Source organism: Poecilia latipinna, unplaced genomic scaffold (assembly GCF_001443285.1).
Source record: "Poecilia latipinna isolate Pla-1442-1.1 unplaced genomic scaffold, P_latipinna-1.0 Scaffold369, whole genome shotgun sequence".
NCBI classification, from domain to species: Eukaryota; Metazoa; Chordata; class Actinopteri; order Cyprinodontiformes; family Poeciliidae; genus Poecilia; species Poecilia latipinna.
Window position 1 is genome coordinate 171,138 of NW_015112985.1, and position 26,545 is coordinate 197,682.

The 26,545-nt window shown below is 39.6% G+C and overlaps 1 protein-coding gene and 1 long non-coding RNA gene across 2 annotated transcripts; both read right to left on the reverse strand.

The window, feature by feature from the left end:
• Window positions 1-339: 339 nt before the first annotated feature.
• Window positions 340-7,295, reverse strand: LOC106949898 (sodium/myo-inositol cotransporter). Its single transcript, XM_015036450.1, has 5 exons — window positions 6,395-7,295; window positions 3,581-4,465; window positions 3,297-3,492; window positions 2,777-2,904; window positions 340-2,688 (listed from the first exon to the last, which is right to left on the reverse strand). Exons 2-5 carry the CDS (start codon window positions 4,218-4,220, stop codon window positions 1,481-1,483), a joined length of 2,172 nt encoding a protein of 723 aa, XP_014891936.1. The 5' UTR covers window positions 4,221-4,465; window positions 6,395-7,295; the 3' UTR covers window positions 340-1,480.
• Window positions 7,296-20,635: 13,340 nt separating this feature from the next.
• LOC106949879 (uncharacterized) lies at window positions 20,636-22,768 on the reverse strand. The gene is made up of 3 exons (XR_001425479.1): window positions 22,410-22,768; window positions 21,269-21,787; window positions 20,636-21,225 (listed from the first exon to the last, which is right to left on the reverse strand). It is a non-coding gene; the product is annotated as an uncharacterized LOC106949879 (long non-coding RNA).
• Window positions 22,769-26,545: the final 3,777 nt, after the last annotated feature.

A 26,545-nucleotide genomic window follows, 5' to 3' on the forward strand; every position in this document is an offset into this window, starting at 1 on the left:
TTACTTTTCCTGAGGTCAAAATTACTGAAAGTCAACCCTCAGGTGGACTGGTGGGAAAGTTCTTCAGTTTTGTTTTTTATTTTTATGAATTGGAGATTTACTGGCACACATTCATAAAGCACACCTCACTATTGTACCTCACCTCACTATGGCATTTTAAACGTTACATTTACACTTCGCGCCTTTTATGGGTCAACCACACCCAGTTTGTTCCAGGAAGTGGTTGAAATAAATGAAAGAAGCCGTGCGACTTCCCAGCAACTTGTTGGTTTTAAACCACAAATACTGAGTATGTGCTCATGTGCATTTTATTCTCATAGACAAGAACACACATAATCTAGGGTGAGTTTTCTTTTTAATACAAGAACCTTTAAAAAAGCTGGTTAACAGTCATATTGACAGCAAAATAATGGAAAGAACAATCAATCAAGAAGGTGACAACTGCTGGTGACATTTCTTTGGAGATGCCATTGCAATGTAATGTTTTTTGCTTGTTTGTTGTTTCCTTTCCATCTTGTAAAGTACTCCGAGTTGGCTTGTTGCTGAAAGTGAGCTGTACAATTTTCAGCAAATGGGACTTGTGTAAAAGTCGACAACATTCCATTTCAAATCTGCAAGTTTCCACTGGTGCAGGAAGGTGTCCTGTGATTGCCTGGTGGCATTTAATTGATGTCACAGGTTTCTCTGACATCAGTGGTTCATAGTTGTTTTGTGGGGGGTTTTTTTAGATGGAAAGTAAAAAAATCTTGAGAAGTATGACGGTTAAAAGTAAAAATAAAAGTGTGGTCAAGGAAGGATTAGAGTACCCAAATAAGTCCATGCATGCTAACAGTGTGTTCACATCAATGCCGTTTAATCCATCTCAGTCAGAACATCTGATCAAAAACCTTCAAAATTTTCCATTTCCTCTGCTTCACTGAACCCAGTCAAACCTACTTATGTTCAAAATAAACAGGGCAGTCATCTGGGTTAGGGTTCACAATGATGTTTTACAATCAGTTCATTCAAACTTGCATCCATCAGTGTAAGTTTTACAACAAATACCTTACAGATCATCAGATATTACATTTGTTCTTAGAAAATGACAGTACCTGAATGGAATGCTTTTACAATGTGTACAGAAAATCTTTAAAAATAGCTGATTTGCTTTAGCTGTGAGCTGTAACAGCAACGCACATTACTATTGTCAGATGCATGTGACAAAATAGACCGATTATTTTCAATAAAAAAATTTTTTTAAAAAGCACTGATGGTGACTGGCCAGCTGCCAGCACTCCACGATATACAGTAAACAAATAATAATCAATATCGTGAAAGAGAAGCATTTTAAAAAGTTCTGAGTATGACTTGGAAGTATTACTATCTGAAGTGGAGTAAGTGCACTGTACGCCGCAACACGGTGTCATAAATTTACCGTAAATTCAGGGAGATAAGAAATAAATTTAGGATTAGGACCTCGTTTTAAGAGAATTTTTGCTGTCTATAAGGAGAAATACAAATAAAGAAAGATCCCAATCACACAAATCAGTACCAGTGCTGCGTTTAGTATGATTCGGGTTCTGGGAGGTTCGTAAAGAAGCTTATTTACAATCCTCTCCTGCTCCTGAGCTGTGATGACCCGAGTCTGCGAAGATTTCTTCCGGGGGCCACAAATACCCCCACAAACTTTCACAGAGTCTCCTCCTTCCCCCAATTGGAACTCCTTCCCCTCTTCCACATCCTTCACTTCTCTCCCATCTCCCTCGCCCTCCTGCATAGGCTCATCTATCACATCATAAGAGCCATTCTGTAGTGATGACCGGGCTGGGATTATGTTCCCATTGGTCGACTGAGTGTTTTCATATCTACCATCAGTGCTCCTGAGGTTCTTTTGGTCGGTATGGAGCATTTCTTCACCAACACCACCACCTCCATTTTCAGTTGCGTTTGTTTTGTTAAGGTTTTCTTCACCTTGATCGGTTGCTAGTGTGTTAAACTTCATTCTCTGCCTTAACCCCCACAGAGTGGTAGTTCTGATTAGCTGTTTTTCCGGCGGAGGTGTGCAGAGACTCACAATGACAGTCGTTATAGCTGATACCCAAAACAAGATGGCCGCCACATACATGAAATGGATTTGTTTGATGAAGGACGGTCGCTCATCCGGCTGGTCGCAGTACGGTTCTTTGTAAACTACGGCTAAGATCAACCGCAGAGCGCCAAGAGCAGAGCCTACCACTCCACCCCAAAAGGCACCGGTCTCGTTGCAGCGCTGCCACAGAACACCGAGCAGGAACAGCGCCGCCACAGGGGGTGTTAAATAATCGGACACCTCTTGGATGTAATAAAACATTTGCCCCCCTTGCATTTCGATGACAACCGGCACCCAAGCAATGCTGAGGGCCACCATAGCGACGACAAAAAGCCTGCCGGTTATCACCAGCTCCTTGGGCGACACGTCCTTTCGCAGCATTTTGTAAACATCCAGCGTGAATATGGTGCTCGCAGAGTTGAAGATAGAGTCCAAGTCGCTCATCAAAGCAGCAATCATGGCCGCCATCATCAACCCGCGAAGACCGACGGGCATCACCGACATGACGAGGCGAGGGTACGCCACGTTGCTGCAGCCGGCGGCAGAACCGCACACCTGCATGCAGTGCTCTGGGCTGATGCACGCCAACTGGTCAGTGAATAAGACCCTGGAAATCATCCCTGGAATTAAGATAAACACACACACGAGGTTATGGCTGATTCAAGCAGTTGGGATTTAGTTCTTCAAAATGCAATAAGATGTCTTTACCTGGCATGACCATGATAAACATGGGGAGAGTTTTGAGGAAGCCTGCCATGATGGTCGATCCTTTGGCATGAACAATGTTCTTTGTGGCCAGAACTCGTTGTACGATCACCTGATCTGCACACCAGTACCTGAAATGTATGTTTTGAAGTTGTTTAATAGGGAAGAGACGTTTTGAAAAGCAAACAAATCATCCATTATTTGGTAAACTGGTCAAATCAAGCAAGCACTGACTCTGGTTTAACACAAGAAATGACTGGTAAAATAAATCACAAAACATGACAAACAAACAAACAGTTTTTTTTATATACACTCTGTCTTTCGTAGAGTGCCAGTGTAAATAAAATCATTTAAACATAATCTCCAGATATCATCTGCATTTTAGGTCTCATATGAACAAAGTAGCTTATTAATTCAGCTTCAGTTGCTCATTAGGGTTGGATTGTGATTTAATAATGGTTAAAGTTAGACTGTCTTTGAGAAGCTTGTGGTATGGGAATTAAATGTAAGAGAGAAAAAGTACCAGATTGAGGCAGGGGTCTGACCCAGCAAGAAACCAGGCCAGGGCAGATCTGGATCTTTTGGGCCTCTCAGGATTTTCAGAGCATTTGGTTTTGGGTGGAGATGATGCTGACAGGATTCAGAGTATGTCAGATTAGGTGAAGACAGAAGAATGGCAGTGATGTTTGGACTGGCCTGCATGTACTTTTCTTTTAGTCCTAAAATGGACAAAAGAAGCCAAATTTTAGTTGTAAATTTACCCCCAAAAAAGTATAAATCTGTGGAAAAAGTGACAGAAACAAAAACCTTCAAGGCCTCCGACTTTGGCGAAGCCGATTCCTGTCAGACAGAGCGCTCCGGCGATCATCAGAATTGCTTGGACTGTGTCTGTGTAGATGACAGCGACCAGACCTCCAGTGACCGTCAGCGCAGCTGTCATGACGATGAGGACGATGATGGAAACATAAAGGTTCCACCCTAAGGATTCCTGGATGAACAAGGCTCCTGAGTAGAGGTCCACAGACAACTTGGTGAAGATGTAAAGCACCAGAGTCAAAACTGCAAAATACACTTTCAGGCGCTTTCCTCCGAATCGCTTGGACAGGTACTCTGGCATGGTGTAGACTTGACAGTGAATGTACACAGGGATGAACACCCAGCCCAGTAACTGAAGCAGCAGTAGAGCGTTGAATTCCCATGCAGCCACGCTAAACCCGCTAGCAGCCCCCGACCCGGCGAGTCCAATGAAATGCTCAGTTCCAATGTTGCTGACGAAGAGAGACGCTCCCACGGCGAACCAGTTCATGGAGCGACCAGCCAGGAAGTAGCCGCTCACCGTGCCTCGGTTGGATTTTCGCATTGCCACAAAGCCGATCCCAAGCACCACGATGAAGTAAATTACGATAACAACAATGTCTGCTGCTTCCATGGTGGCGTTGGTAGCCATTATTGAAGACTTCTTAGATTGCTTAGATGACCTATCTTTTAAGCCAATCAGACAAAGTTTTGATCTGCATTTACAAAAACTATCACCTATGATATAATTTTCAGAATCACATCTAAGAATCTGATTTTGTAGTTAACTTCTGATCTTCAGTAGTTAACGGCTCGCTTCAGAAAGTCGGTGTAGCTTAACATTTACAGGTCGGTGGATTGTTTTACCAAATTAGATCTCAGAAGAAAGTTCACATCCTGCAAGAAAAAAAAAACAACAAACACGATTGAATAGTGTTTAGTAGCATTGCGTAGGTCCAAGCGTTGCACCAAACACTTCATTCTAATCCTATAAAGTGGTCGGATCAATAGTTCAATGGGCTTTTCTTTGAACTTTGACTGGTTTCTCACTCATCTTACTACAACATGCAGTGACCAGCCAGGAAGACTCCGTGATGGCATAGTTACTTTGAAAAAGTAACTTAAATTACTGATTACTTGATTTGGAAAGTAATTAAGATTACAAGTAACTTTTTTAGTTACTTGTAATCTATTGAAAGTCATATTTCAATATGACTTTGAAAACACCCACATCAAAAATATGTAGTTAAATAAATCACATTATAGATGTTAATTTTTTTTACTTCGTGACTCTACAGACTGAAACTCCATAGCCAAAAGCCCAAAGGACCACAAATAGTCAATTACACAAAAGTATGACTCTTTGAAATCATAATATGAACACGCTGGGGTTGCTGCTCTGCTGATTGAAAGAGCTGTTGATGAAAGATCAAAACAAGTCAACTGAAAGTGAAAACTTTGTGGTTTGTCAAATAAGAGTACATCAGATTATTAAGATCTGGTTTTCCTGCAGGTGGGCACACACTGCAGTCTCAAAGCAAATCTAACTTCAACAGAATTAAAACCAAACATAAATGAATTGCTGTGTGTTTTCTAGTGACATTTTGGTATCTTAGTACAAAAATGTTGAAGGGTTTACTTTAACTAATTACCTCAACTCGAAGTGACCTTTCTTAAATTTAGAGGCTCAAAAAATATATATTTGTTTATTTAGGTCTGAAGCTTTAGAAAGCGCAAAGTCGACGGGAAGCAACCTCAGGTTTGTAAATGGCAAACCAGGAAATGCTACAAAGTGGACACGCAAGAGATAATTTGTAGAAAATTGGGTTAAATGGGCAGGAATATGCACTGAAATGAAAGTGCATATTCAGAAATTTTCCAGAACTGTGGAAAAACTGTGGAGTGAATTTTCCAGGAATAAGTTTCTGTATTTCCAGGAATAAGTTTCTGTATTTCCAGGAATAAGTTTCCGTATTTGTAAACGTGAGCTCTAATTACACCAACACCCAACCGTTTCCTCGGCTGTGAAGGTTTTTAGTCGCTACTGTCAACAGTTCTCAGATGGCCGTGCATAAGAATGAGTGTTTGAAGACTTTAATGTTCGGAAGACTTTAACTACAAAAGTACTGGAATAAAAAGGTGCAACATGTTTCTAAAATGAGCAGTTGTTTGTAATTGAAACACTTTGAAATTCAGGTCAGCAGTGCCAGCTTTATTTTGCTATGCTAGCCATCCACAACAAGAGGAAATTTTGAAGTCATTTCCATGTCAAAATTCTTTTCTAACTTCTTGTAAAGATAGCTGTACTACACTGCTCATTCTAACACAACACAAATAAAAGGTGGAGATTGAGATTTGACTGATTTATTGTTGTTTTCTAAAGCAGTACTATGTAAAACAAAAGTTAAGATAACAAGGAAAGAAGCAACAAAGATGGGTATATATAATGGCATAATTATGAAAAATAGAATAAATATTGTTGGGACTTCTTATGAGTTTTAACAAACTAAAAGTAATTAAATCCTAAAGTAGAATGACTTTGGAGTATTTCTATGACAAAACACACTGCTTCTACATATCACAATCAATTAAAATGGCCCATGTTTGTTTTTGTTTTCAGCTTAAAGTTTCATTAACATCTACCAACTCACAGTTCTGATGAAAATGTTGATATTTTGTTGCACTAGAGTTAACTTACAAGAGAATATATCCATATATCACATAAATGTATTAATTATCTCAATGCATTCTGAAACTCTTAAAGGAGACCAAGAGGGAACTCACCAGCTGAAACCAAACTGAATGCAACATTTAAGTGAGACTCACCTTGGTTTCTGTTGCCTCCAACAGGTTGGCTTTTAAGACATAGTTCACAGGTGCAGTGGTTGGAGCTCCTCTGCGCTGGGAACAGGTCCCTCAGGTTATTAGGAGACAGAGCTCCGCCTCCGCCCACAGCAGCAGCATTGTCACCAGAGTAGGCGGTGAGGATGGGGTGGGAAGGAGGAGACCCATGATACTGCAAACCCGAGAAAGCTTTCATTTGTTTTTGTGGTCGGGAGAGTGAACGCAACGGAAAACGGAAAACCCCTCATGTCCTTCAGTCTACTAAAAACCACTGCAGCTGCTTTTAAACTGCTTCCTGAACAACAGTAAATCCGTCACCTGTTGTCTTCTATATGTAAAATGTTCACGGGTTATTTAAACCATTAAAAAAGAGGTAGTGACATAAATAATTGTAGACGCTGAAACATTATTTAAATTTACATAAATGGAGTCAATACTTAACAGTTTTAAGTCAATATTAGAGCTGTAATTTAGCATCCCACACCTGAGCAAGAACTAATGCGCCCCCTAGTGTTAAAAGAATGTACATGTACGTCGTGATTAGCTGTCGGCAGCTTCGTAAGTGGTTTACAATTTACATCCTGTACATAATGTGATAGACAGATATAATGCTTCATATAAACTAAAAATAAAAACACTTGATTATAAATTCACTGACAAACAAATGCAGCAGAATTCTCATCCACTTGGCATCAATTTAGCTATTAATTAAAGTATTTTAGACTAAAGTCAAAGCTTGACTTAGGCATAAAATAAATTCAGCAAGAATGGACATGCTGAAAACATTTTTGTTGCATTAGGAAACAAAGCATATGCTTTCCGACTCCAAATCAACAGGGGGCTCCCACGAGCTCCAGACCGTTCACACAGGAATTGGGATTTTGAATAGATTAACATTTTCGTACTCACCTAGCTGTTTCACCTCCACGTGATGTGGCTCCAAACCAACAGGGGGCGCCCACGAGCTCTATATTGTTCGCACAGGTCTGGTTCACAAGTGTTATATATATATTTTTTAGTTATTTACAATATATAAATCAGTGTTAACAGACTGACATTTTTCTTAGAAAAATATTTCAATTTTTGAACTCACTTAGCTGCTTTACCTCCATGTGTTCGCTGGCCTAAACTGCAAATGTAACCAAAAATGTCAGAATCACAAATAATGATTTAATCAAAATGATCTTGATTTGTTTATTGAAAAGATATGATAGCTCAACCATCACGTTATTTTGCCACTGTAAGATGCATGTTGGACAGACACTAAGTAAGACCACCTAACATCACCTCCTCTACACAATTCACAAGCATAGCTGTGCACTGTGCACACTCCTCTATGGGGAACAAAAGTTACACATAAACGTCCAAAACAGGTGAGTCTTCAGAACGTGGACGCTGCCTGACTGGTCACTGATCTGCAACGCTGCATGCATGTTGTTTGCGCGTGATTCTTACATGCATATGTGAGCTTTGCATTCCTGCGTTTGAATTTTTTCTTTCTTTTTTTTCTCCATTGGATGTCAATATTTCTTCTGGACCTACCTTTGTAATGTTGAAGGGTATTTATACATACTATTAGCTTTAATACCCATATTTAACACCCAGGGAAAAACCTTAACATGGTGTGAAATGTCCTGTTTCTGCACACACACCATGATTTTGCTGTTGTTGACCTGGCAGTGCCAAGCTGGTTGTCAAGATCACAAAACAAATGAGGTTGCAGTTCACCACATCAGAAGTAAGAGTTGCTGATCTCAAAATTTGGGATATTTTGGAAGAATATTTTCTCTTGAATTAGAAAAACAGAAGTTTAAAGCATTTGCTTGTGTGAAGATACACCTTAACCCTTGTATTTACAAATGGGGTCCAACCGACCCCACACCCATATCACTTGTATCAGTTGCCTCAGTCCTGACTGATTCAGTGCAGTCAGAATATCGCACTCCAATCTCAAATAAAAGAAAAAACTCGAATAAATCCCAGTTTTGGTTGTTATATTCTTTATCGGCTAATCCAGGCCTATCTCTAAACTACTTTTTCTTTGCAAAATCTCGAATTCAGAGAGATTATTTTTGCCGTTATATATTTTTCATTCTTCTTACAAGGCATTTTGGCTGCTTTGTATATACCATATACTCCAAATTAGTCCATGGATTAGCCTAAAATTAAAAATCACAATGTTGTATTCCATTACAAAACATCAAAGATCTCATTTTTGATCCCACAATTAAGTTAGCCTACAACTAAAGCGTTCTGATAACATAAGATTACTGGCCACCAATAATTTATTTTCACATTTGTCCACCAGGAGGCGCTGTGTCCCCGTTTTTTCTTTTCATTTTGTTGGTACTGGCCTAAAAATATTACCTGCTCAAAAACTCCAAAATAACATTAGTCAACAGGTTTGTAAAATAATTAACATTTATCTTCCCTATATGTTCTTGATCATTTCATCGAGTAATATCAATGTACTGTAGATTATTGCCGTTTCATATCTTGGCCTGTAGATGGTGATAATCTCATATTAAATGAAGAGAAATCACTTTGAATATTATTGTATCTGGGGTTTATTTTTAGGTTGATTTGGACTCTTTAAGGTTGATTATTTCTGTGCAGAACAAAACTACAGTTTGAAAATGACTGAACCTTGGGACTTGTGGATTGATTGGAAACTATAAGACCATTTAGTGCGTGTGCGTGTTTTTATGTCACTACAGGCTTTGAACATCTTGTCAAACGCCTGAAAAAAAGAGAGGCAATGCTTTTTTTTTCTTCACCCATCAAAAATTCATGGACATATATTTTTTTTTTCGTTGTGGTAAAAGCACTGAAATGAAATTTAAGGAAGTGGCAGTGTCAATCAAATGTGCAGAGACAGCCTTCCCTGCTGAGAAAAACAAAAACAAAAACAACGCATCACATTAAAAACAGTTGCATCCTTCAGCAACGCTGCAAGTCCTCAATGCTTCTGCTAGGATGATTGACAGACACAAACAGCTAAACACGACTACATTTATACTTTGAGCTGATAGCCGTGGACTTCAGACTAATAAGACACCATATTATCACTAAAGGAAAAACAGGAAGATAAGAAGTGGATGGTAAATAATGGTAAATTTCCTACCTTAAGGGCAGGGAGGGAAAGAGAGAGCAGACCAGAAGCACCATTCTTCCGAACGGAGCTGTGGCTTGAGGAGTTGCTGGCGACAGCAGATGGCAAAGGGAATCAAAGGCAGACGGAAAAAGAAAAAAAAAAATCACTCCCAACATGTTTATCGTCGTCAAGGAGTGAGTGTGTATGTGTGTAAATGTGAGCGTGAGCAGGAAGATTTCCCCGGGGTTAATGAAAAACGTGACTAAATTTGGGAAAAACAGGAAAAAAAACATGGAACCGCCTACAGTCACTTTGATTTAGAATGAGGTTGTACACTGTTTAGGATGTCACATGATAAAACAATTGACATTTTAACCTTAGACTGAGAAATGGTATGCATACAGGTTATTTTATTTTATGCTACATCCAGTAATATCCTGTACATTAGATAGCATATGACAGATACATTGTGACCAAATGCTGAAAGGATGAACCAATTATTTTCATTACTGACCCAAAGTACTGTTACAGTTACAGGAAATATTGCTAAAACATGATACCTCCACCACCGTGTCTCTTGCTTGTAGGCATGTTTTTGCTTTTAAAAACAAAATGTGTCTCATTTAAACCATTAAGGGTAATTTTTGGGATAAATGCTTCAATAATGTCCTTATTGTCCTTGGGTGTTGATGTTTAAGATTTCCCTGTTTCTCTTGCACAGCATTTGGGACTTTCTAGAAGACATTACTGATGTTAAAGGGATATTTTGGTGGGATTTAAGCTAGGAGTAAAAATAAAAGTTCAGGGTTAAAGTTGGACTTTCTGTGTTTTATCACAGCTATTTTTCCCATAGGACGTATTCCAGACTCTCTCCTTCTAAATTAGCTCTTTCTGTAGTGGACGGTGCCATTGATTGTCACCGCTGCCAACAGTGAAATAAGTCGTAAAAAAAATCTTTATAGCCCTATGTCAGTTTTACTGCATGAATGATGGCATTGTTGCCATGGTGAAATGTGTGAGAAAGCGTGAAGTGGACTGTACCGAGGAGACAGTAAGGGTATTTTGGTGTGGTGTGTTTGACAGAGAAGCTGCTGAAACACACACACACGGCTTTGTGACCTCTGCAAATAAACCTCTGACAGATTGAGGCACACTGGGACTCTCTCACTGTCTGAAGCAAAAGTGGGAGTCAGAAAATACCGAGACAGAAAATGAGCATCCACAGAAATAAGACGCTAAAACTTTTCTTCCCTTTAAGAGTGAAGCTAAATTTACCCTCGACTTTATTTATGAATTCAATGCAAGCATCCCAGAGAAAGATAGATGAAAAATTCGTAACCTTTTCTACTATTTAAGCATAAAAGGATTGTTCACACTTTGTCGAAACAGGGTTGTGTTGCGAGTTTCTGAGCAGTTAATAGCTTACAATGACTCTGTATCTTTGTTTTGCATAAATGTGGATTAGCTGGTGATTCCCCTTGGCTAATGCTAACAGCTAGTCAAACCTAAATGGATACCGACCAGTTTAAATAAATCTTTAAAGCTGGAGCAAACTCTGTCTTTCATTCAGGGAAAATATTTTTGATAATTTACAAATTTTGTATTTTGACAAACGTGTACTTTGTTTGTTTCACTGAATTATTGCATATTTATGTTGCATCTAAATCTAAATGGACCTAAAAGAGACAATAGATAGTGATAGGGCCCACAGCAATACATGCTTCAGTTCTCCAACAGTCTCCAATAGCAACAGAAAGTCTCTAGATTTGGTAGTAAGGGGCTTTTTATACTTTTGAAAACAGTTGCCCCCTGGAGGCAAGTTAGTAAACTGCAAATACACAAAGTATTTTGGTCTAGGTTCTAGTGCAGCTATCTTGGTTGCTCAAAAGTTACCTGAAAGTTAGTTCTGTCTTTTCTCAAGTGTACCAAGATATTTGTATTAGAAACTGGAGAAAAATATTTGATAAAATTTAGTGTCTTTCTCTCAACAGAGACCCACATTAAAAAAAAAAAAACTGAGCTATCCTTCAAGTGCTGACAAAGAGAGGTCTAAGCAAGACATGTCTAGATAGAAAAATAAAAATAGCCGCTTGCTTCATGCAGACAGGCTGCAGACTGTGTCAGTGTGGACAGGACCTCAGGTAGGGTGAGGAAATCTAAGAGCAGAAGGCATGAAGGATTATTGAATGACCTTGACCTTTCAGTTTCTCTTCAAGGCAGCACTTTATGACGAACCCTCCACACCACAGCCATCCATAAACCCACGTGGACATTGAAGAATCTTGGCAAACCATTGTCACTCAGCAGAGCTGCCAATTCCATGTGCATCGTAACTTGAAACTGGACGACACGAGGAGAAAGCTGCTGATAACTTCTGCACAGCAGAGCCTTTTCCTTCGCTGGAAAACTTGTTTTTGTCAATATCTCTTGTAAATTGAGGTTTGGGTTCATGGCTTAAGTGAAGGTAAGTTATTTTCTTCTCCAGGATCCTGTGGTTATTTCGGCAGGACGTTACTAGATGTCAATCTGCGCGACCTACAGCAGGGTGACTTCATAGACAAAGTGGATTTGATTGACTGCCCTGCCTGCAGGCATCACGAAGAGGAGAATGAAACGGCAGCCACCCCAGAGGGTTGAGCCGCGGAAATTTTGTCCTCAGCAAGTATGGACGCTTTCCCTTTGAACAACCGCATCTGCAAAGACATTAAAGTCTTTCTTTTTTATATATATGCTCCTGTTTAAAATTAAGTTTTAAACAATATAGCGACTATCGGCTCTTTTTTGGATAGGAAACTCTCCATCAGTCTTGGTTGTCGATGGGAAGAAGCAATGAATTTTTTTATTTTAACAAATTTATCACTGAAACCTTGCAGAGAAGGAAAGCAAACAGAGCGACAGGAAGCTTCGGTCTAACGTCTTCTGCTTTCTTCTGTTTCTGAACCTCCTTCATTGTCCTTTCCTTCGGTTTCTCTGGGTTATTTTAAATATAGGCATCTTATTGTCTGGGGATCATTCGATCCTATATCACACACACACACCCCGACTTCAACACACTCGCGCAAATTTGCTGACACCGAATGCCAGCGCAGCATTTTCTCCAAGAGCAAAGACAGAACTTGACAGATGGATGCGGGGGGTATAAATCAAATTCTTCCTTTTTCTTGTCGTTTTTTTTTATTTTTGTTTTCTTCTGTAACCTTGCAGCTGATTATATGAGCCACCATTCAGAAATATTCAGTATTATCAGAATGGGTTTGGTTTCGTATGTATAATGACGCAGTGCAAGAATCGGACTGTCGGGTGAAGAGTGATTCCCATATGGAAGTGAGCTGGATGTGGTGGAAGGTGTTGATGCCAAGAGTTGTGACCTGATGATCATTGGTGGTCATGGCAACAACCAGAGGACCTATTAGCAGACGCCAACAGAAACAAAAACTGGTGTGGGAATTTAAGTTGATATCGAGGAAGTCCTGGAAAATTGATTGAATACTTAGAAAGAGAAAACAAGGACATCCCACAGCCGTCTTTGGTTAAGACTGAAGACTTGGACAGGAGGTGGAAAAAATATTTTGAGGATGTGGTCACAATGTCCTAGCTAAAGGAGGCAGAGTTCAAACTAACCATTTGTTAGTTTTAAAGACATTGCTAGGAAATCCTGAAAGGAACTGGAAACGGTCTAAACTTTCACACCCTGCAGCGTTTTTATTATAAATGAGATTATCTGTAAAGTAATAAAATAAAAAATCTCATTCCTGTTCTGAATCAATATAATTTCAACGCAGCAGGCCTCCTCCGGTCCCTCCTGCCTGCGTCGGGTAGAAATGAACATCTGCCTTTTTTATTTTTTTTTTTTATTTTAATTAGCCCAACTATTTGGAAGATAAAGGGCACTCAGGGGGAAAATTAATAGAGATAATGAAACATAGAAATAAAACATTCAACAAATCATTTTTGAATCTAAGGGGAAATCAAAGGGAGGCTGCAGTTTGTAGTTTTTAAAAAGATAGAAAAAAAAGAGAATGTTTCAAGAAAAAAAAAAGGGTAGTTTTTTCCAAATTAAAATGTGCCAAGAAATGGAAAGCAGACTATATCTTGAAACCTGCAAGGTAAAAGTGGATTCTGTGATGCAGAAAAAGTCACGGAGATCAATGAAAGAGTAAAAGGGAGACAGGAGCAGGACTCTCTAACCCTCCGCCCGGCCTCTGTCTGGTCTCTCTGTGGGGTTAATCCAGTCATTCCTGGGTCCTCGCAGTCATCTGGACAATCTGAGTGATGAAGGGCGGTCAGCTGCTGTATGCGAGCAAGCTGACCTCAGTGACAGTGAATGCGAGTGGACTCAAATAACCTCAGCGTGTTGCAGGAGCGCGAATGTTTATGCTCTTTGAGGCACAGTGTAAATGCATCAAAGATACAAACTAAGCATGTCGACAAGCTTCTTCTGCTAGAGCAGCGTATTAATTAGTTTTGTCATCAGCAAGCATTGATAAAACCAGGAGATTCGGCAGTCTGCAGGTCTGGTGCATGGAAACTGTACGTTGACAGAATGCCAAAATTAAAAAAAATATCAGCAATAACCCAAGAGAATAAACTGTTGCTGCCTACAGTCATAACCTCACTGTGTGAAGTTAAATCAGATGAAGTTTCTCTTGTTTTAGATCACTTAGAATAGACAAAATTATTATTATTGGATGTATTTTAAACCTATTATGCTTCCTTGAACAGATTAAAAATCCTTCCTACATAATGAAATTCTGGTCTTCTCAGTTCTGCCTATTTTGAATCGTTTTTAGGGCCTCCTGTCACTTTCAATCCAAGACAGCTGCTGGTGGCCACGCCCGCCGCAACTCGATGTTTATACTTGCACATGAAAATGACAAAAAAAAAACTGATGTGCAATTATATGCCTTGGAAAAGCAGAAGTGAGGCCTCCTGCAAAACCACCAAGAATGCAGCAGGTGGTTTCTGAACAACAAAGCACTTGTTTTTTTCCAGCAGCCATTGAACAACACAGAGAGGAGTAACACCAAAGCTGCTGGAGCTCCACTTGGGTTGCTAGGTGCTGATTTGTGACATTACATTTTGGAGGTTTTTGAAATGGCCTGTTTTTCAAACAACAACAACAACAAAACCCCTGTTAATTTATTACCAAAAGAGAGCCTGGGCTGTTTTCAGAAGCAGTAAAAGTTCAAATGTGAAAAGTGTGAATTTTTCCACTTTAACATAAGAAGTGACATCATTAAAATAGACAGACTGCCACAGATCCTTATGTCATAGTTAAATGTTTAGTTTTAGTAAGAAGAATAAATACTAACGGTGCTTAATTCACTGTTACATTTGGAATGTAACTTCATAACAAACACAGAGAGATGCTGCAAATGAATGTGGCTCCAAAACGCTTCATTTCCCCTTTAGGAACCACCAGCTGAGGCACTAATTACTGGAGAACTACAGTCAAACTGAGGAAACTCAGCCGCCTTCACACTGTTTGTACCTTAACTGCGGTTCTGAGTGGATTGGTGAATTTTTTTTTATTATTTTTTACCTTTATCACGGTGTAGGCTTTTCTTCTCGGGGAAACCTTTAAGTGCGGCACCTGCAGGAAAACATCTCAGTGATTCACACTTCTTGGATGTTTAAACTCCGCATTCGGAGCCTTAATGATTCATTACCGGCAAAACGCTGCAGCTGCAGGGAGCGCTGAGGAAAAACATCCTTTGTCTCATCGCTGAAGTTATGTTTAGAACAGGTCCTCCGGTCATGGAGGCAAGTTGTTGAGGAGTTGCAAAACCTCCAGCTGTGAGGGAGCTGAGACTGGTTTTACTGGGGGCGGGGCGGAAGGGGGGCTTCCTGGTTGGATACTCACAGCTGGTCTGATGAGGGTTAGGAAGACAATCTGTTTGGATGTGAACAGGGAGCAGTTGAGACATAAACCACAGAGAAACTCACCTTTATGTCCGCACAACTTGCGGGAGTCGTTCTTACTGGGAATTGGCGTCACGAACTGGATTGCATTGTCCTCACCCTCCGTAATCATAAGGCGTCAGACCTGACACAGTGGAGGGATGCTGCGACAGGTTAGAGCAGGCACAGGCGCTGATCCGCACAATAAGATAAAGCCGTGCTTATTTATTTCGAACATAGCTAGAGGACACGCGACGCCGCGACGGAGGAGGAGACGTCCCAGGAGAACAGGGAGCCGTTCAGGTGGCACAGGAAAGATGAGGCACGGTTTGAATTTGAAAGGAGCTCGGAGTCTCCGGCGCCCCCAGGCTCAGTTTGACTTTTACTCGGATATGTGGGAGACCCGAACCGTGGAATCTATCAGCGAGAGAGACAGAGTTCAGATGCTGCAGTGGATCATTTAGCAGAAAACGGAACATAAAACAAACTCCACATTAGTATAAAAAAGAGGGAGGCATAATACATGCCAGTGAAATTGTTTCTGCATAAGGACAGAATGAAAAGTAAAAGAGCTGAAAAACCTTTTTTATATAAAAACTCATATGTATACTCGTATATATAAGATAACCAAAGCTTTGGGGTCAAAACTGACAGTTATCAGATGACAAAAACTCCACTTCTTTAGGTAACACACTGTGTATTTTTTTTTTTTCAAACATTACTTGGAATTGTGGTCCCAAAGTCACATTTTCATTTTAAGAGATTTTATTCAGACCATTTTTTTTTTACATTCAAAGGAAGAGATTCTGTCTTGGTTTGGAGAAAACAGGAGATTGACATAACCTGTAGAACACAACCAGCATTTTCTACATATTTGAAAATGAAATAACTCAAACTTGGACAGATGATTTTCCCCCCATTCTCATCAGATGCACTACAGCTGAAGAGAGGTGCAAACTCAAAGCTCAAATGGAATCAAAAGGTTGTTTGACAAAATTTTGGTTTGAAAGTTTGAACATTTATGCAAAAAGGTTTATTATTTCCCCCCTTTTAACAATGCAGGATTTGTTGTATTATGCATCTGAACAAATTTCTGCTGGAATACTTGCTTTCTTAAGAAGCTGTGTGACTAAAACACAACATCAGTGAACTGCTAAACTGATTAAATGGAAAACACCTCCGGTTTAGAGCCCACCTCGCTTTTTGCTTTGTTTGAGGAGAATTTGAGAATCCTCAATAATCATCTTCAGGGTTTTAAATTGATACCTTGAGTTTTTTTTTTTCTTTTTCTTGATCTAACAGTATTGACCTCAACCAACCGCTTTGTAGGAAGACGGAGCGTGAGAGTCGCTTCCAAAATATCATCATCGATTTTCCGTTGCAAGTAGTTCTCAGATATTTTCCACTCAGAAACACAGTTCAAGGCCACCTTAAAATAAATTGGGTTCTGGGAATCCATAAATTTTTGTGTCCTCTCTCATTGGCTCTGCTGTTTTGCTGGCATGTAAGAGCCAAAAATATTGACCGCCTTACATTTATTTCAAGTAAACTGGAGAGAAACAGATTATAAATTTGGAGGAATTTGTTCTTCGTTAAAAATTGTTTGGTGAACTGGGCGAAGCATGTATTTTCTGGGACTTAAAGTTTACTTTCTCAGATCACACATGTTTACGTCTTGATAAGCTACAGGATACCTTCTGGAAACTTGTGATTTACTTTGCAGAAATGCCACAGTGCATTTGGGATCTGTCCTGTATTTATGCTGCGATTTGTAACCAGGTACTCAATTCTTATAAGATTACTTTCTCTGGATTTGAAGCTTTTATTTGTGTGGGGTTTTTTTTTTGTGAAATTACAAGTTGTATCCTAAAACTCAGACATTTTCTCAGAACATTAAGGTCGGTCTTACTGAACTTCCTTTTGGAAAAGAAATAAATAAATCACAGGTTACTTCCTGTAAGTTTACAGATTATGTTCCCAAAAACTTACAGGGAATCTTACACGCTAACTTTTGGTATACTGGAAGTTATAGTTGAATTTTCTTTAACCTACAAGGTATATTCTGGGAAAGCTTTGGTTCTCTTTGGTAAAATTACAGAGCATTTTTCTGGAAATACTTCTATTCTATGCTACTTTGAAGAGTATTTCCAGAATTGGACCGTCTTGATGTTTTGCTGCCTAATTTCCATAAACATGTTGGTTAGTTGCACATTACTGTTGCCTTTTACTATTTACAATATTTCAAGTCACATTTGGACTTTTGTGCTTCTCTTTTCCTGGCGCACAGGTGGCATGTTGAAAGCCTTTTGCTTAGGATTGTTGCTTACGTCCACGTACAAGATGCAGTGGTGGTTCCTAAATCTAACCACATCAGTTAGCTCTTATGGCTAATGATGAAAACAGCTGTAAATAATAACGTCAAACTATTTCATTGACAGATTGGTCCTCGAATTAAAGACATTAAACACAGATATTTCGCGGTGCGTTTGAAATCTGAGAGCTGTTCATGCAAATCCTCTCAAACATGAAGTTTGACTTTGCTGAAGACTGACACCCCAATGGCCACCGTTCACCCTGAGACCCGGCGCTCCTCACTGTGTGATGAAATAAGACGAGTGGAAAAGAGGTTAATGCGTGCCGGCCTCAGGCTGCAAGTGAGCATCCGCGCAGCATCGCAACAAGCAGAATAATTATCGGCCAGGATGATAATTATGGGTTCAGACTCTCTATATAGCATCATATAATTCATGCACAATGATCTGTGTTGTGCACACTGGAGCGGATTAAGGAATGAGGGAAGTGTGTGTGTGTAAATAATGTGCTTAAATGTCTAAGTATTTTTTTTTCTTTTTACTGCTAAGCACTCATTAATTCAGAGATAAATTTTCATTACAACACACTGTTACGCCTGAAAACCTTCACAAGATCCATTTTAAGTAAGCCTACTTAAAGAAAACATATGTATTAAGAGAGTCATTTATACAGTTGCAAAGATTTTCAATTCCTCTTGAAATTCACACGCTGAAAGTCAAAGTTACATCAGAATTCAGAAATACCTGGACGAAATGTGCTTTTGTCGTATATAAAGGGTTTGAGGCGGGTCAGTGAATAAATAATTCACATCATGAAAATTGCTACAAACACGAGACTAGTCAGAGGTAATAGAGCTGCCAGCACATTAACTGCAGACATGGAAAAGTAATAATAAAGTCTCCAGCTTGAATTTCAGTTCATAAAATAAAGATTCATATGATGACTTCATCAATGGGAAGCAGGAGAAACGGTGTCTGAGAGCAGAAGATTGGAGATCTAATAAACCGGCCGCCTGTGCAGAGAGATTATAAAAGCGTTTCTTGATGAGCCGATTTTGCCCGTAAATTTACAGTAGAAGGGAAATAATGGTTAGGATAAAAAGCTGTATTTGGGAGAAAAAAAAACAAAAAAAAAACATAAATTCTGCCATCATTGAGGTTGACATTGCAATTTCAACTCCAGTTCTGACTAGCAGTATTACTCTGATGTGCACAACCCCAGACCCCAGCTGTATAAGATCTTTTCCCTGATCAATTTTATGCTCACAAACAATGCCAGAAGTTGTTTGGATGGTCTGCGAATTATAAACTGCTGCAGCATAAACTGTGCTGTGTCTTTTTCCAACCAGAGCATTTGGTTGTTACGTCACTTTACCAATAAAGTAATCTCTTTCTGTTTACACAAATCTGTGGGTCCATATTTCTGGACTCACCTATTCGCAGATTGTTTTATGGAACATGACCCACAGAAAATTTGCCTTTTCACTGATTTATTTTTGGTAGAGATTATGTAAAATATTTGAAAGAAACTACAGCTTCGGAAGTTGAAATATCTATTACCAAGTCCTAATTTGCTGGTGTTTGCAAAGCTGCCAAACCTGGAGCACCATTTATTTTCCTTGGCACTATTGGCTGGAGCCCCAAGAGCAGAGATAAAGGAGACTGTAGATATTAGCTTCTGCAGAAGAGCTAAGATGGCTTTCATTTTGCGTATTAATGCATACGCAATGTATAATTCATGTTTGCACTTTTAAAAACAGGCATTTTTAGAAGGTGTTTCAGGTAGTTAATAACACTAATGAATTGGTAATATACGCTGTGGTTACAGAGAGACGGCCAGCAAAATCATAAAATTCACAAAAAGGTTTCAAAAATTGCTAAAATAAGACGCGGAGAACTTTGACCCAGTGAAATTCGAGCGCTGGCAATTTCTGTTTACATTGTGTAATTTACAGTGTGAGCTGTGTGTGTAATGAGGTGCAGTCTCTACGGGCTGGTAACGGTGTTTGAAGTGTGACATGTTCTCTGCCGCCCCCGCCCCGCTCCACTTCCAGGGTTTAGATTACCATGAAATGCAGAGATTGATGGAGCTTCGACCGTACAGACTCTGCATCACACTCAGAGAGGGGAAGCCAACCCACATCTCTCTGTCCAAACATGGCCGAGTCAGAAACACGGGGTTAAACGTCACGTTTCACCTCGAGTTAACCCCACATTACAACCAAAAAAATAAATAAATAAATAAATGGCACAGCCTCGTTAGTTTTAAGTACGTCATTTAGTGCAGCTGTAGAGCGTTGAGACGTTAATATCAGCGTGCTGATGCCGGAGTCACTCTGACTTAACTCATATTCTCCCTCACAGAGAATTAACTCTGATCCCTGCAGCCATGGAGTTACAAGCTGGCTTGTCAATACACATTATACACAGCGAACAGAGTGCATGTCTAAAGTTTCTCACTATCCTGAGCTGTTTTTAAAGGGAGTCGATTGCCAGTTTCACTGAAATCTGAGTACTTAAGATTGGCTCAAGAAACTCTTACAACTGCCTATTTTAATAGTTCAAACATCAGATATAAATTAATATTCAATGATACACACAGTGGGAACTGTCTTAGCACAACCGCAGAAGCTAGCTAACATTTACAGACTTTCTTATCGCAGTCCAGGGCAGATCAGCCAATCAGGGACAAAGCAAAGCAAATGGATCTTATGGATTGGTTGCTTTTGAAACACCAGCCAATAACACGTCAAGTAGCATTTCGTCCAGGTAATTTACCTTCCCAAGCTGCATTTTCTCTCAAGCGTTTTAGATTTGCTCTACTCCCTTTGGGTCAAGTTCTACAGAAAAATCTGCAAATGCGGAACTACGAACTGACAGAAATTCTTTGTAAAACTTAAGATGAAACAAGAAAACCAAAGACAGGCAACGTTAAAGCTGGAAGTGGTTACATTTTGTCTGCTTGTTGCAGAGTCAAAAAATGATTCACAAATCCTTCAGAGCACATAGAGGAAATTTTTGGTCCGTTTAGATCCGAGTTCTCTTAAATCAGCAGCCCTTTCCTGACCACAGATTCCAAATCAGCCATTACTTCCTACGTTGTGTTTACACCTATCGGCTATCCCTAAGTTTTAGTTTACCAACCGGCCTGTGATGCGAGGCGGCATTTGCAGTTGGTGCAAGCTCATCTTTCAGTAAGCATCTCCTTGGCCGCGCGCCACAGACAGAGGAGGAGAGTGACAAAGCGGAGAGTGATGACACCGCTTATTTGTGTATACATGAGAGGATGTAGTGGCTGGCAGAGAGACGGCGCAGTGGCATGTTGCAGAGGCACAGCCGTACAAGGAGATGCCGTGTTGGAGGACTGGTGTGTCTGCTCTGGAGGATTTCTAGCTAGTCATCAATAACTCAGTCCCACTTTCTCCTTTAAGGATGTTTTGATAGGGAACAGACTTGGAGGTTATATGGGTCGTCATTGGGCCCCAAAATAATGATGCTGCCGCCGACTTGTTTGACTCTAGATATGATGTTCATTTTCTGAAATGCCACCTTCAGATGTAACAAGACAAACCGTCCAAAAAGATCCAATTCTTTCTCATCAGTCCACAAAATATCTTGGGGATCATCAAGATGGTTTTGGTTAAATATAAGGTGGGCATTTGGAGGCCATTTTTGTCTCTTTTTCTTATTGTTAGATCATTAATTCTAATGTTCATGAAGACAAAGTGAGGTGTGCAAAGTTTTTGGTTCTTCTGTGACCTCCTGGAGTAGTTTTTCTCGGCCAGCCACTTTTTAATTATGGGAGGGTTCACTATTGTACTAAGTTTTCTCCATTAGTGAATAATGATTCTAAGTGTGCTTCTCTAGATTCCTAAAGGCTTATAAATGGCTTTATGACTCTTCCCAGAATGATAGATATTTCTCAGTATGCTTCTCGGTAGTTCTTGAATGTAGATCAGGGTAAGAAGTGTTGCCTTTTCAAACCTTTTAACCTACTTCATGTTGTCAGGCAGGTTCTAGTTAAGCATAGGTCTGGTTGTAATCAGATCTTTACGTGTCTAGAGAAATCTATCGTAGATTTTTTTTTTAAAAAGAAGGTTAATCAGTTAAGAGGCGATTATTTAGCTATGAAGGATAACTACTTTTTAGCATAGTCTGTTTAGATATCTTGTTCTTAATAAAAGTTAATAAATAAAATCACTGAACAAAAACTGCATTTTTGATTCTCTGGTTATTTATATATAAATAAATATATATATATATATATATATATATATATATATATATATATATATATATATATATATATATATATATATATATATATATATATATATATATATAACAGCAGACACAAAAGAAACATTTTTCACAGCCCTGTATTGTATAAGCGGGAAATCTTGGCCAGTTTTTCTTTTTTTTCCTTTTTGTGTCTACTTATTCTTCTGTCTGTGAGAGTGTGTCAGATCCTTAATGTGCATTTTAATGTTTAATGAATCGACTGAGCAAGAGTCTACAGAGCATAAAAGTGACTAGAAGTGATTTAAACTGCGCTGAAGTTCATATCTGAGTCGGCCAGTCGGTGAAAAGCACCAGAGAGAGATCTGTGGAGAGGTGAGGTCAAATATCTCCCAACTAATAATACATCTCTCTTTCTCTCTCTCTCACACACACACACACACACACCTACTGGTTCATATAGGATTTGTCTCCCCACGGCTCAATGAAGTTGTGTGTTGACAGAGTTTCCATGGTGAGGGCAATGGAGATAAGAGCGGTTGCCGCTGCATTCCTGCGCGCGCACACACACGCATTAACGTTTCCTCTGAGGGGTCAGCTAACACTCTCTCAGCTCTCCCTGTCCAATAAGAGCCTGCCGCCGCTTCCACAATTAAAAAAAGGAGACATTTTCTACTCCCTGGAGGGCTCCCTCTTTCCTTCCGGTTCCTCCACCACACTTTAGACTCGGGGTTAATTCACAAACATCGACTGCAGAGGCCCTGCGCGTGCAACCCCAAGAGGAGGGATTGTTTATTGCGCTCAATAATTCACACGCGTCACGTCTGACACGCAGGCAATTTCGCCGCTTGAGTTTAAGCAGAACATCCAGGCAGGAGACTTAAAAGGCCATTAGGACCATTGTAGATATAGAAAAACAAGGGAGAAGTAAATTTCCACTGAAAAACGAAGAAATTACTAGATTTATCTCAGGAATTTTCAAGAGAGAGAGAGAAAACATGGATTTTTCTGAGCTTGAAAGGTCGGAAATTTCCAGGGAAAGACTTTTGAGATTGATCTCAGAAATGTTCTAGAAAAAAAACAAACAAAAAAAACGTGGACATTTCAGTTTGAAAAGCCAGATAGAAATTTTGTGATCTCAAAGCTTAAAAAAATGTTTGGTGTTTTTGGAGCTCGGTTCTTTTTAGAAAAAATTATAAGATTAATCTCAAAATGTCTTTACTTTTACTCATGTTACGTTACTTAAAATGGTCTTACTCTTACTAGCATTCCTATAACACTAAAAATGGATTTTAGTCGAGTAACTTCCTTTTTGTTTTTGTTTTTTTTTTACAAACGCAGTGTCTCACTCAAGTTTATCTCCACAGCCACAAAGTTAAAGGTTAGTGGTGCTACCTGAAGAAAAAATAGTGAAAAGTTGTAACGTGGAAGCAAAATTTTTAATGTTTTTCGGTTTTAGCTTCTTTCGAAATAATAAATCGCATTCACCACCGAATACTCCGGTACCTCAAAATAAAGAGCAAACATCGAGCTTCAGAAGATACAGAATTTGTATCTGATGTAGTCTTCCAGATCTGCATCTATAGAACTAGATAAAATCTCTAAAACTAATGTTACCTCTTGTCCAGAATGGAGCAGAAAAACTTAATTCAATCTTCACATAATTCTTCACATTGTCTTATAATAACTTTTAATGTGTGTATTTGGCTTGAAGATCGTTACTTTCCATTCTGGTTTCTCCTAAAACACAATTTCTGCATTAGCTTGAAACTCAAGAAGGTCAGAAAGTGTATTAGAGTTTGTTATCTGGCTTTCATTTCCTGCTGAAGTTGCTAATGAGTGTTCACGCAGCGACCTTTGACCTGCAGACCCCGATACGAGATCTTTGTGGAGCACGCTGAGATGTGATTGTTGCCGATTAGCTGCTCTGGGAATTGGTTGATAAAAGCCAGACTGCAGACACAGCAATTTTTCACGCACTCAAACATCGCTTCGTGCAGATAAAGTTTCTTTTTCAAACATAGTGACCCAGATTTAATAGAAGAAGGGTCTAGAAATACTCAGGTGGATGTCCTAACCTCAGTTTGAAACTCATTTTTGTTCAGCTCTTGAGTCTAACAAGTAAAACGAGATTCTGTTCGTCCTTTACGTGTATTAAATCACATTGTTTTCCATATTATGGGGATATATAGAAAAATAATTAGAGCCAATTACAGAAAGTTGGGCCAGGTGTACTTCCTATACTTTCTACAAAGTTGATGGTAGAAATAGGGGGAAAAAAAAAAAAAGACAACTGTTGAGCCAGGAATCGTTTCTATCAAAAGACAAAAAGGACACATTGTTGCTGGTGGCAACAAGTCCATCAACAGTTCACTTTTTGTAAAGAGATGTTTTTAAAAGCTCAACGTTAACAGCAGCACCAAAACCGTCAAAGAATAAGTAGACACAGGTTTTCTATGGACCAAAAAAAAAGCATCAAAATTGTAAATAATCCATAAATTATGAGCAGTAGCTTAAAAGCGTTCCACAAAAAAAAAAAAAAAAAAAAAAAAACAGAAATAAAACCAACAAAAACATGTTTCAGCTGAACTCACTCCGACGGTTTCAGACGATGGAAAGGTGAAGAAATTGAGCGTTTCAGTTTCGACGTGTAAGACCTGAATTTTCCAGACGATTGGCACAAACACCCCCAACTCCAGTTAGTTATTAATTTCCCCCATCTGAGATGGTAACAGCGTGTTTAGAGGTTTTACACGCAGCGGTGTGTGTGTGTGTGCGTGTGTGTGTGGAGCCTGAGATGCTGTTGACATCAGCGCCGATTACAATGAAAACCAGAAGATGCGTCGCCTGTGGTGGGCTCTGGGGACAACGGGCTGCTTACTCGCTTCCACGTGCTGCTAAATTTTTCAGTTTTTTCCTTCTGATTTTTCTTCCTGTTTTGGATGTGGATCATCCCTCCAAATGAAGCAGAAGTGAGGGAAGGTGGGGTAGGGGGGTGGGGGTGAGTGGGTGCGATACACCTCCAAATCGGCGGCGAAAAACGGGAGATCTCTCTTCCGTGACGGTTGCTTATTCTAATCACGTTCGTCTCGGATTCAATTAAAGCAGATAACGCGTTCAGTTGTGACAAGGCCGCATTAACAAATGGCCCATGAACACGCACATGCAGGGACAGGAAAATGGGTCAAATGGACCCTGAGAGAGAACAAGTGCATGTTAGAAAAAGCCAGCAGCCAATCAAAAGTGGATCTTTCATCCCCGTTAGCTCAACATGAGCTGAAGATGAGAGGAGGGAGAAGTGGGGGGGGAGGGGGTGGTGGATGGAGAGACTGTTAAAGAGGTGCAAAAATTAAAACTCAGGAAGCTCATCTGCATTTAAATCAAGAGGGGGGGGAAATGAAGCTGCAGAGATGAACTGATAAAAAAAGAGGCGTGCGTGTTCAAAACAGTGGCGTAGTCCAATCACTCAGGGCGCTCGCTCTGAAAGAACAGGTAGCAAACATTGCACATGCTGGTTCTGGTCCATTCTGCTCTGAAAATTAGAGTAAAACTGGTTCTTCCAGCAGATGCTCAGAACCCAAAGAGCATAGAGCAAGTGTGTATTCTACATGTTTTTTTTTTCTTTTTAGTAACACCAATAGCAGACCCAAATATATGCATGTTAAGCAGCTGCTTAGGGCCTCCATACCACCAGGGGGTCCCCAAGAGCAAGAAAAAAAGGCAAAAATTCTGAAAAAAACAAATCTCTCCATATATATGTAAATAAATATTTACTACAAATATATTATTTATTTAAAAATATCCAACAAACTAAATGGCACTGCATATGGAAAAACAATTTCTATATTATTTTATGTTGCACACTTGAGAGTAATATAGGAATGAAGAAGCGTCTGGTGTTGATCTGTCAGAATAGCCCCCCCGCCCCCAAATGAAAATTTGATTAGGGCCACTAAAAGGCTTATGCCGGCCCTGGTGGTGCCGATTACATCACATTTTCAGATTCAACCTTTCATCCGAGTCATGAAGAAGTGTCTGGTTTCTCCAAAGAAAGCCCAACATTTAAGCAACAGCACTAATGTGAACATTTACATAGAGAGAAAAGAACATACTGGATTAGAAATGAAGAGGCAAACAGAAGTGAATCTCTGCAAAACAACCAAAGCAAACCCAGTTACTCTATCAGCTCGAAAACGACTCCCATGGAAACCCAGAAACAACTTCTAAGTAAACTTTCATCCGGTGCCAGCACAGCCAAGGAATGTGTAAACATTTGCCCTCTTTTTTTTTTTTTTTAAACGAACCCAGCGCAGTCTGCCGACAGTGTCGGAGCAGCTGCCGTGGATACGAACTGCACAGATCTGCTAAAACGACAAGTCCTTGTGATGTTGAAGACGAGACGCTGATGAATCCAAAACTGATGACAAACAAAACAGATAAGGAATGCTGCCAAAATATCCATAATGTTCAATCTACGCATTAAATCAGCAATGTTTATGCTTCTTCAAATTTTTTAAAACACAATTTAGGGATCATGATAACAGGTGGCAAGATAGAAGACATGGAGTCCTGCAAAATTTTAGTAAA

Excerpts from the sequence above, each read along its gene's own strand:
- LOC106949898 (XM_015036450.1), bottom strand. The coding sequence starts at position 4,220 with ATGGCTACCAACGCCACCATGGAAGCAGCAGACATTGTTGTTATCGTA. Across the intron at positions 2,905-3,296 it reads CAGACCCCTGCCTCAATCTG|GTACTGGTGTGCAGATCAGG; the intron begins GTACTTTTTCTC and ends CATACATTTCAG. Across the intron at positions 2,689-2,776 it reads GTTTATCATGGTCATGCCAG|GGATGATTTCCAGGGTCTTA; the intron begins GTAAAGACATCT and ends TCTTAATTCCAG.